The following is a 12,450-nucleotide window of genomic DNA, read 5'->3' as shown; positions in this document are numbered from 1 at the left end:
AAGACAAGGAAGCAAACTTGATTTTTTTTTTTAAAGGCACAAAAATTCAGAGTTCTATCAGTAGACTAGAATGAGAAAACAAAAAAGTCAGTTAATTGGAACTGCATGGGGATAAGAATATCAGTAGATGCAGGTTTAAAAAAAAAAAAAGAAAGAAAGAAAAGAAAAGAAATACAGCATTCCAGTGAGAAAAGAGCTGTCTGCGTGTTTGGGTAAGGAGGAGTTTTCCAACAAGTCACATGTTCACCGTGAGTTAACTCTGTGTCAAAGTTGCGGGAAGAAGTTAACACCCTCTTGAGTTATGTTAACAGAATCCTGGTGTTCAGAATAAGAAAGCTAACCACCCTGCAATTAGCCCGCAGAACACATGTGAAGTTCCGGGTGCCACGTTTTAAATGGGACACTAAGAAAGCGGAATGTGCCGAAGGCGGGGACCAGGGTGGTGCAAGTGTAGGTACCCCCGGATAGCGGGGTGAGGTGTGTCAGCCTGAAGAAGGATGTCCTGGGGTGAATGTGTTTACAGATGTTTTAAAGGACATTTCTTAGACTATCTGAAGGTCTAAGTAGAACAAACACAAGTAAGGGGACTGAATCCATCTTAATACTGGAAATGGCGGTTGTGTTCAGAGGTGGCCTGTCTCCTAACACTGGAGCTAATGCTGGCATGTCCACACTGAGGCTGGACGACAGATGGGTTGTGGGAAGTTGGACCAGGTAGAGATCAAACCCCTCCCAACATTATGAATCGCTCTAGGAATCTTTCTTTTCTCAGGTCAACACTATAAGCCACGTCTCTAGACTTGGAATAGTTCTATCCGACGCTACTCTTCAGCATCATATTCTACATCTCATCCCGGGGACAAGGTTTATAGGGTACAGATGCAAATCAGGTTGAATTCATTTTCAAAGAAATAATCTTAACGATAAAAAAAGAAAGAAATAGTCTTAGTATAAATATCACATAAACTGAGAATATGGTTTTAAAAGTCTCCTATATAAACAGAAAACAAAGCATGCTTAACAAGTCAGAGCAAAGCCTTCTGATACTAATTGACAAAGAGTTTTCTGTTTGGGAAAATAAACGGTGGGGCGGTGGGAACGGGGAGCAGCAGACCAGCGCTACCTCTAACAGCAACCACTGCAGAAAGCCTTTACAAAGACGAACCACACAATATTGGCTCTTTGGGGTGACATTTTAAAATGCGACCTGGTGCTGAAAACAAAGGCAATCAACAGATGCGTATATCATCCTAGTCCTTTCTTTAAAAGAAGTTACATCTGTCCCAGAATCATGGAAGAATGTGGAGGGGAGGGGGGCGGTGAGAAACTGTCTCACGAGAGATAATTAGTTCTTATATATCAATTAAATATAGATGGCAGGTCTTACCTACTACACTGCTATTCTGCACCCCTAACAGAGCTCTCACATGGACGGGGGTGATGGGAGGCAGGTTAGCACAGGTGGTACTTCCTTCCCAGGCAGGTTGAGTTACTATATTAGTAACTGACTTTAAGGGTGCAAAAATCTGAGCACATGGAGAGGTACATTTCCCAGCAGCGTTTTCTAAATCCAACCAAAAATATGACAACATATCTAATTACAGCCCTCCTAATTTGAGTGCCTCCTACTTGAGCACCAAGTTTGGTAAGAGAAATAAAAAAAAGTATAAATAGAATAAGTGCTTTTTCTAGAGGGTTGCTGACATGAAATGTACATGAAACACGCAGTGGTGGGAAATTTCATGCATATTCCCCAGCATGTACCTAAAATGTGGGAGCTAACAGAATGGACCTTAGAGGGGTACTTTTCAAAGGAAAGGTAAAATAAATAAAGCCAGAGGGTGTGTAGGGGGGAAACTACTCAATGTCTGCATGCTGAAGTATTTAACTATCCTTCCACTACCACACATCTAAAGACTTGCTCAATAGTCAGTCCCACAGAAAGTGTGTTTTCTGGACAGAAAAAGATGGAAAGCCTGTCAGCAAGGACACTGACTTTATTGTGCGCCGAGCCCCATTCACCCCCGTGGTTCGTTATACATAGTCTGAAAGGCTAATTATTACTTATTAAACTGTCCAAAAACCTTGGGTTGTATTCACTCATCAAATCCTCTAACACCTCTAGAGACAGGTGAGTAATTATTCCATTTTGTGGATAAGAAAAGCGAGGCTCCGGAAGGTTAAGTAAATTGCTCACCACCACCTCCCCGCCCCCAACCCCCGGGAAATGCTAGCATTAGGATTCAAACACTCGTAGTTAAATCAGAATGCTTTTATCTTTCTTATTGAGCCACAAAATATTCTTAATTTGTTGTAAATATTATCCTTTTGTATGTGGTGAAAATATATAACATACCTTGTAGACTGTTTTTTTAAAAATCTCTAGTAAGTTCTAAATTTTGATGTAGTCAAATTTGAAAATCATTTTCTTGATTTATCTTACCTTTTACATTTAGGTCTTAAATGCAACTGGCCCTCACTTTTATCTGTTTAGATATGCAACAAGACAGGAGCTGGTGCTCTCAACTGCTGCACTATGCCTAGCTGACTTTTAAGTGACCTGACCTTATGCCTCTCTGGGTGGTTTCTAGGAAGGTGGCCAGCCCACAGCCATGGACATCCCTAAATCACAAACTCCGAAGGCTATGGAGCCAGCAGGTGACATAAAGGAGCAGAGGGGCCAGGTGTGAAAAGCATGATGCTACATGGTAACGGGCACTCCTCCTGGAGGAGTGACAGTGCGTGACGTGACGGGGACGTGACAAACCAGAGCATGACAGCCGGCAGAGGCGGCAGCCACTTCCTTCACCCTGCGCAGCTGCTGCCGGAGGAAAAGTTGGGTAGATTGCTGCCAGGTATTTAGGTTTTTCAAAAAGGGGGGTAGAACAACCACCATCACTTCTCAAGTTTTATTTAAAAAAACAAAAACAAAAAAACTATGTGAAATATGAAATAAAACCATCTGTGGTTCACTGGCTGGTGACCTCTTTCATGCCATGAAGCAGGAGATAGCCATCCCCCTGGAGGATCAGGCCTGGCCTCCCAGGACTTTCTTGGCTGTTCTCAGCGCTACAGCAACCCTACCCTCACGCACAGCAGGTAATGACCCAGATGCCTGTCAAAGACCCAGGCACTCCTGGCCAGAGACACAGACAAAGGGCAAGAAGAGTTAGAAGTATATGCAAGTGATACTCTCTGTTTTTGTTCTTTAAACCCAGGGGCTGATAAAATAAGGCGTCATAGTCCAAGCCAGCTTCCTGGATGCAAACTGTTCCTGCCTTCTGCAAACCTCCCCATAGGGCTGGGGGTAAATAGAAACCTGACAGAGTTACTGACTCCTGGTTTATAAGGAAGTTTGCTGTTCACTGTACTAAAAGAATGGACGTCTGGCCAAATTTTCCTCCCTGAATTGCTGTCATTCCCCTGTGTCAATAAGTAGCTCACCCAGACCCAATATAACGGCTGCCCCCTGTGGCTACTTCAGAATTCTGCAAAAAAAAAAAAAAAAAAGGGGGGAAGACAGTAAAAATAGGAAGCAGGGGACCAACAAGACCTGGTCGGTAAAGAGGGACAAGTTATTCTGACCCTTCACACACACCTCCTCCCACTCACTCACTTGTCACCACTTCTGAAAAATAATAATAATATACAATAAATAATATAATAAAAACTTAATAAAACCCCATGTTTGAAAGTTTCTTGCTTTTGAGACTATTTAATCTTTATAATGACATTCTCTCCCTGGTATAACACATTCACTAAAGTCACAATGAAAAACTAAAATCACAACTTAGTTATTCGTTTTAAACACTTCCAGAAATACAGAGCAACACTAGTTAATGTAAAGATATATACATTGCTAACTAAAAATGATTAATACCATATGCAATTTAGAGAAATAAAATGTTTGTTTTGTTTCCTATCAATTTTTTCCATCGGAATGAGATGTGATCGTCCCATTAAAACTGCATCACGTGATTATCAAGTGGAAACCAAATCAACTAACCAGAATGTAGCCTAACTAGATTATCTACTGTAGCGGGCTGACACCCTCAAACACCTTTGCTTTGGTTTTCAAATAATTGTTCATGGTTTAAAATGGTCTGGGGATAGTATCCAGGACAGATTTCTCAAAATGCACATTCAAAAGTTCCATGAAAAAGAGGCAAACTTTTTCCCATGCTGTCTATATAGCATTAGTGGGGAGAAGAAGATGGCTCAAGCAAGTGCTCAGACAAGACAGTCAAGACAGTCAAGAACGTTGGGAGGAAAGAAGGAGAGGTAACTTCCATGAAGCACCTGTTTGGTTGTAAACAGAGTCTTAACATGAAATATTTACCTTAAATATGCTAGGACTGTTCTTTCTCTAACAACTCAACCCAGAAGTATAATTTCACTCTATGGTTTCAATCCTTCCACATCCCTGATGGTATTTCAGAGACCCATAAGAATAAGAACCCTTCTCCAGTTGAGATTGTTTTCTTAGTTTTGTAATCTAAACTCCTTTTCCAAACAGCCATCAAACATCATACGAGACAGCAGTAATGGCCATTTTGAACATACCTTTGAGTGAGAGCCACAAAACACTAAGTAGAAAGGATGCACCAGCCCCCTGCACACCTTAACGCCTGCTCTGACGTGGCCTCGCATAGGGTCTCGGTGAAGATGACCGAGGGGAAGGGGAGAAACACTCACCTGTCTTTGTAGTTGATCACAGTATCGATGATAGCATTCATCTGCTTTGTCAGTTTGGGGGGGTTTGGTGACAACTTCTCTGCGGGAGGGCGACCCCGTCTCTTCTTAGCTTTTTCCACATCTTCTTTTGCGGGATCTTTATCCACATTTCTTCGTCTTTTTCGTTTCTTAAGCCGTACTTCCTCTTCCATTTCTTCCAAATTGCCGTCTTCAATGGCCTGTTAAAAGGGAACGAAGGAGAAAAATTCAAGACAAGAGGATAACAAATATATACATACACACAAACAGAATTTGAATTAATTAGGATAAAATGAAACAAACTAACCAAAAAATAATAGTTAACAGCAATCAGTGGAGTAGGAAGAAAAAGGGAAGACCACCATATTGAATAAAACACATCTTTAACCCAAGTCTGTTTCATGAGCAAAACATGCTGAAGGCCTGAAACACTAATAGTAAAGAAGGCTATGACAAATGAGAAGATCTGTACATTTAGGTGTTTGAAGGTAACTGAATCCAATTGAAATTTTGGCTCAATAGAAGAAAAAGACCTTAAACTGTCTCATTACTGTAAGGGAGGAAAAGATATAATTTAAAAAAAAAAGGGATGAGTGAAGAAAAAAAATTCCTTAAGAATACATCCCTGCAATCATATAAGCATTGACCATTTCTTTTTTAAGATTTTTACATCAATTTATGCATGATTCACAACATAAATCAAAATTGCATCCAGATTTTTGTTCTAACATAGCCATTCGTAAACAAGGAAACGGAGAAGTACAAAGCCACATTCCTTTGTAAACGCACTTAAATCATCCGATGGAGAACACACACACTCACAAACAACAAACACTTTTTTTCCAATTACCTGCCAACGCTTGCTTTAAACCAGAGCCAGCAGCACTAATGCAGAGAGATAATAAAATAGCTATAAAAACAACCAGGCATAAAAGAAACCTGTTCATAAATGGCTAAAAGATCCATGTGACAGACCCAGAAGTTTAAACTTTTTTTTTCCCTGGTAAATCTCAAAACTTAAGAAAAAAACAGAGGTGGGGGTTGGGGGGGGAACGCAAAAGAAAAAAAACAAAAACCCAAACCACAACAGATAAGAGTATTTAACCACAGAAAGAAAAATATTTTTTAAAACCTTTAAATTATATTTCAAGATTGCCTTCTCACACAAAATAACTGATGTTATTTGTTCCTCCTGCCTCTCAATATTGCCTCCAGTATGCAAATGCTAATCAATCCTTTCTCGTAGCTGAAAGAGCTCTAATCATAAGGCAATTACCTTCATTTCTCCACAGCACCAAACATGGCTAATATTTATGATCATGTGAGTATAACAATCAATATAAAGAGTGATTACAGCTCAGACATAATTTCTTTCACTTGTGTACAATGCCTCCTGAAAAAGAAAGGTTTTGTGACGAAAACCTGGTGCAGAACACACAACAACCTGGCATGTTAAAAAATGCCTGTGGCATTTAAAATATGTTTTCTATGCATCTTCCCATGTGCAAACCCATAGAAGCAACATGCACACAGACAGAGTCCTAAGGGACAGTCCGAGCCTAGGCCTTAATAATCAAAAGACAATTTCTATCACGATCCTACAATGTTCAGATAACCACTATGAAGAAGGCGAGATCTGATGAATTATGAGGAAAAAAAAGAAAAAAAGCTCCACATCATTTCATTAATATTCATTTGCCTAAAAGCAGGACACCCACTATACAGCTAAACACACTGCAGCTAAGCGAAGATTAAGAAAAGGAAATTGCCCCGCACATCTTGGAGGCTGAACATGCTAATAATAAATACAGCATGCAAGGCTGTCAACAGTTAATGGTACTGCTCTCAAGCACCCCGTTGCACACAGAAATACGGAGAACACCGGCTTTGGCTGTGTTACACACCTACACATGCCTGGGATGTAGTTCTACTGAATCTTCAAGACGGCAACGAAAAAGGATATTTACCTTACCACTATCAGCAGGCCGGCTATCGGAAATCACAGTTAGTGGGGATAAAATTAACAAGCCAGCAAAGCAGCGAGCTGCTAGTCTCTTCATCAGCTGATCAGGAAAAAAAAGAGAGCTGGGGAAAGGCTATGTTTTCATATACAAGTAATTTTATTTTACTGAAAATTTAATACTGAAAGGATTGTGGATACTCAAATCTGCTGTTTCATTCTCCCTACTACAAGGCCCAAAGCCTTCCTCCTTCAGCCTGTTTTAATATTGACAACTACTTATCATATTTTTTTTCCTCCTCTTATTATTTCAGGCAGCAGAATTAGAGATTTTTTTTTTTTTTTTTTTAGCTCAGGCGGTTCCTGATTCTTACTTGCATTTTAACAATTAAGCTGATAAGGAAACAAGTTAATATTCAAATTTACTTTCAAAAATTAAAACAAGGTATGCTTCTTTTTGGTATTTGAAACCTCATTTTAGTGTTTTTCATAAAACAAGCTGCATGGTTTTAGAGTAGTCTAAGATGATTTTTTTTTTAATAAAGGAATTTCTTTTTCATTAAATGCATGTCAGTAAAAGCAATGTGCATGTTCTCAAGTATAAATATTTTAATAAAATATGTTATTCTGTTCTTTAAAGAAAACCCTGGACAACTGTGACACTTCACTTTCAGTTTCCTGCTGTAAAATTTTTCATTGTTTTTCTTTTCAGTGGGATAAATGAAGAGGGGGAAGTTGTGAAAGAATATTTCTACTCTCACCCCCCCTTAACTTTGCAAAAAAAAAAAGGGGGGGGAACAAAGCATAAGCTAGTGATAGCTGGACTGTTAAATCTCTAAATCTAAGTAGCTAAAAAGCAAAAAACAAATTAAACTACAAAAAGAACTAGTAAAATAATTTTTATTACAATTGCTAATACATGCAGATTCTTATTAAATTTAGGTTTTGGATTCACATGGAAACACACAAAGTACTGACCATTATTCCCCTTAAAGTAAGGCTTTTATGCAGGAATGCAGACAGCTACAAACATCCTTCCCTCCTCCCCCAAGACCCCAAACACATCCATATGCAGTGCTTGTTGTAGAGGGATTTCTAAGGGTCTTGTTCTAATGGAAATCAATTCTCTAAATATTTCCCGGTGCTTTTAGCACTTAAAGGAGTGGAATAAGATTACTCCTGCATGTAAGTCAAATAATTCTTGGACATTTAAAACTGTTCTTTAATTTAAAAAAAAAATCACTTATTCAACTGGCTCCACTGACTCAACTCAGTGCTAAGGGAAGGGGGGGGGGGCCACAAAAAGAAAACTTGCTACACAATGCTAAAGTACTACCCCCAAAAGATTTCCCTTCCAAACCTTTTACCAGCACAATAATGAAATAAATCACAGAAGCAAACCCCCAGTTTCCGACTGGTGACGTGTTGCGCAAGAGTGCGAGCCCTAATTCAACATACAGACGGCTCCCATGCCGAACTGCCTCTAGATTTAATGAAGTGAATAGGAAGGAAGTCGGGGGGGAAAAAAAGTGTACAAATAAGAAATTAACACTTTCCTGCCCTACGCAAACGGCGAGCTACAACTACAGCGAAGTTTGGTGAGGCGCTTCTTTCCTTAAAGGCGCACTGCACCCTCCTGGCTCCGGATGTCACTAAAAAAACCCTTCTGGTGATTTAAAAAAAAAAAAAAAAAGAAAGCCCCAGCCAAGTTAAAACAGTGAAGCATATTTCAGCCTGCGTTTTTTCCTGAATGAGGCTGGGAATTACTCTTTCCTCCACTGGATGGCAACCTCTTTTCCCTCCCTTCTCTTTCTTTCAAAAAAAAAAATTTTTTTTTTCTTTTTTCTTTTTTTTTTTTTTAAGAATACATTTTCCTGACACAGGCCGGGCAAGAACAAGATACAGACGGGCTCCTTCTTCAGGGAGTTCGTAAGGAAGCGGCGTGCAGGTTCTGATCAAACGCAGGCGAGGAGGTGCGGGAGCAGCTGCGGTGCAGGAGCCGCTCTGCAGCCGGAGAGCACATGGCAGACCCGGGGTCGGCCGCACGTGGGTCCGGCCGGGCCCCGTCACCGGACACACACCACGGCTGTTAGGGAGAGGCGGACGGTCCGGAGAGCCGGCATGATCCCCGTTCTTGTCGGCCCGCGGGGCGCCGAGGCGCCGTGATGCCCGACTTCCCAGCGCACAACCCCGCAGCAGCCCGGCGCAGGACCGTGAGGAGGGGCCCGGGGACGAGCCAACAAAAGCCCGGAGCCGGCCCCGCGCATTGTTTCCCTGCGGCTGCCTTGCCCCCCTCGGCGGCTCCCCAGCCCGCGCGCAGCGTGGCACGGCCCTCTCGGCGGAACAGACCATCTCGGGGAAAACCGACAGGGGCAGCTCGGCAGGCGGCGAGACAAAGCCCGGGAGACGTCTGGGCTGTGAAATGGGGAAGGCGGCAGCACGGTGATGCTCAACTCTGATCTTTACCATCACGTTTCTGCCCACGGACACGTTCTCTTTCTCGCTCTACGAGGGTGGGGGGGGGGGGTCCTCTCCACTCAAACTCTAGGGTTCCAAAGAGCTAGATGCTCCAGGGGGTGGAGGTGGGGTTGGAGTGGAGGGCTGAGCATTCAAGAATGGGGTCATGTCAGTACCAGCACTTCCTGGGGACCACTCACACACGTCTCTAAACTTGATCCCATTATTTGGGGAGCTTAAACTTCACTCAAGCCCCTGGGAGACCCCCAGAAGCCAGTAAGTACAGGTAAATGATCCTCAAAACCACCACAACTGCAGCAACAGCAGCAGAAGGTGGAATTTTGCCCTGGCCGGTGCGCTAAGTGGTTAGAGCATCAGCCCACGCACCGAAGGGACCTAGGTTCGGTTCCAGTCAAGGGCACATACCTGGGTTGCAGGTTCTATTCCCCCAGCCAGCTCGGAGTACGTGTGGAGGCAACCAATTGATGTCTCTCACGTCCACGTTTCTTTCTCTTTCTCCCTCTCCTTCCCTCCCTTCCATCTCTTACAAAATCAATGCGAAAAATATCCTCAGGTGAGGACTGACAAAAACAAAGTGGAATTTTACAGAAAATTTAACATTTCATGTATGAGAAACTTATAATAGGAATATTTAAAAACAGCAACAACAAAAAATTGAACATGGAATTCTTGCTCAAAATGGCACCATTTTAGGCACTTGGTTTCATAAAGACTGCAGCCCTTCGGGTACAGAATTTCAGACTCACGGCTTTGGACAATGATTAAGTTTTGATTATTACCATCCCCCAAAGCAACCTGTTCGAAAAGGATGAACTCAAATTCCCTAAGGTGAAATAAACCAGACACATCAGGGCAAATGTTGTCTGACTGCACTTCTATGAGAAAGGACAACAGTGGTTACCAAGGGTTAAAAGGAGGGGGGGATGCAGTTATTGATTATTGAGGACAGAATTTCAGTTTGGAATGATGAAAAAGTTCTGGAGCGGGCAGTGGTGATGGTGGTACAGCAACGTGCTGAAATGTCCACTTAGAATAGTTAAAATAGTAAGTTTTACGTTATGTGTATTTTACCACAACAATAAAAAAAAAAGTCCCTGGAAATAAATCAAATTCTCTAAATATTATTAGGGGGGAAAAAAAACCAACAACTGCAGGTTCATACATGATCCTACCACCTCAACACAGAACACACAATACTAGTGACATCTTGCTAGCGTTCCTCCCAAACTCAGACCGTACAGTATTTCAACTGGTAGCATGTTCGGTCTTGCCCTGGCCAATGACTAGAAACCTTTTCAAAAATCCCTATTCATTCCAATGTTCCTAAGGAGATAGCCACAATGTAAGAAAGTACTTGTATATAGAACATAACTATCCATAAACGTTTTTAATTGATGTTTTTATTTTTTTTTTAATTGATCTTAGAGACAGAAAGGGAGAGACACACAGCGATGTGAGAGAGAAACATCAACAGGTTGCCTCCTGTGTGTGCCCGGACCAGGGATCAAACCTGAGGATGTGCCCTGACCTGGGAATCGAACCCGCCCCCTTTTGGTGCATGGGACAACATTCCAAACAACCGAGCCGCCCCTGGCCAGGGCTCATAAACTTCATTTTTATAATCTTGTTAATTTGAATAAAAAAATATTTTTAAAAAAGAGGCAAGTCAAGCTGAAGGCTAAACGTTTTGTTAGTATTTTTTTCTTTTTCTCAGCAGTACAATTAAAACTGATGACATTTTAATTCAATAGACTTTCATTTCCTCACTCAATTTGCCAGGCAACTCAGATGCCCACTGCACTCCCAGCTCTCCCGGAGCGGGGGACTGAACTGGAATGTACAATGCTGCCCATGTAGGGGAAGCGAATGGAGTCTCAGTTTAACGGGATGTCTGGTACAGTGAGCTTTTCAGTTTCTTGTTCAACTTTAGATCACTTTCCCCAAAATGGGCCCAGCCTCTCTCTTTCCCCTGTGGCATAAGGAAGCTGCATGGGGACACCCAAGGGGGAAATGGGAAAGGGGAGCCATGGCTCACCCAAATGAGAAGAGGCAAATGAGTACACCATGTCAGGTAAAAGCAGCTTGGGGCTGGGAAGAGGAGAAAGGCATAGGGAGGATAAAAATTATTCCAGCCGCAAGATCGCGAAGAACCCCTAGGGCAGTGGTCGGCAAACTCATTAGTCAACAGAGCCAAATACCAACAGTACAACGATTGAAATTTCTTTCGAGAGCCAAATTTTTTAAACTTAAACTTCTTCTAACGCCACTTCTTCAAAATAGGCTCACCCAGGCCGTGGTATTTTGTGGAAGAGCCACACTCAAGGGGCCAAAGAGCCGCGTGTGGCTCGCGAGCCGCAGTTTGCCGATCACGGCCCTAGGGTATCCTTTGGGCAGCATTAAGTAAATGCTGTATTCAGAGAATGCCTTCCAGATTTAGCAGATAGCGGCCACCCCAAACATCCGACCTGCAGACCCAGTCACATCACAAACAATCTAGTGACACCTTGGTTCTCACACGAGGCCAGCGCTAGGCTCCTGCTCCCTTGGATGGACTCAAGTAAAGAACTGGACAGAATCTGAGAGCCTCAAAGAGGCTTAGGAAACAATGGGGACTTCAAAGAAATGCAGCCCTGTCTTCTTATCCTGAGACCATTTACCCAACTCCTGTCAACTCATAGCACGGACAGAACTCTACCTGCTTGTCTCTTGAGCAGGGCTTCTCAGACAGGCCTGGGCCACCTCGGGACTTCAGGATTCTCAGTACATGAAGACATGCTGGCATGGCTCAGTGGTTGAGGGTTGACCTATGACCCAGGAGGTCACAGTTCAAGTCCCAGTCAGGGCATATGCCAGGGTTGTAGGCTTGGTCCCCAGTGTGGGGCTTGCAGGAGGCAGCCAATTAATGATTCTCTCTCATCATTGATGTTTCTCTTTCTCTCCCTCCGTCTCTGAAATCAATTAAAAAATATATATCTACACACTAGAGGCCTGGTACACGAATTCGTGCATGGGTGGGGTCAAGCCAGCCCGCCCTGATCAGGGCCCATTGGGCCAGGCTGGCCAGGGGGAGGGGAAGCAGGAGGTTGGCCATCCGGCTGGCCCCGCCCCATGGTCGAACTCCTGGTCAAGGGGACAATTTGCATATTAGCCTTTTATTATATAGGATACACACACACACACACACACACACCCCAAAGCCAAAAGAAGGGAACAGACTGTGGTGCAATCTCAATACTTGCAAAGATTAATCTAATGCTATCAAAATAGACAACAGAATGACCATGAGTATAACCTCATTT

General features: G+C 42.7%; 1 protein-coding gene across 7 annotated transcripts in view; it reads right to left on the bottom strand.

Moving 5' to 3' along the window:
* SMARCA2 (SWI/SNF related BAF chromatin remodeling complex subunit ATPase 2) overlaps positions 1 to 12,450 on the bottom strand; it is a 167,805-nt gene that overhangs the window by 23,419 nt on the left and 131,936 nt on the right. For 6 of the 7 annotated variants that reach the window (XM_079791124.1, XM_079791129.1, XM_079791127.1 and 3 more), the window contains exon 28: positions 4,696 to 4,913. In XM_079791124.1, coding sequence (XP_079647250.1) covers positions 4,696 to 4,913 — 218 coding nt within the window. Of the gene's footprint in view, positions 1 to 4,695; positions 4,914 to 6,680; positions 6,777 to 12,450 lie in introns of those variants that run through there. The other variant, XM_079791130.1, reaches the window with a different exon arrangement.

This window comes from Cnephaeus nilssonii (genome assembly GCF_951640355.1).
Source record: "Cnephaeus nilssonii genome assembly, chromosome: 14".
Lineage (NCBI taxonomy): Eukaryota > Metazoa > Chordata > Mammalia > Chiroptera > Vespertilionidae > Cnephaeus > Cnephaeus nilssonii.
The sequence above is the reverse complement of the archived record's forward strand: the minus strand, read 5'-3'. Positions and strand labels throughout refer to the sequence as shown.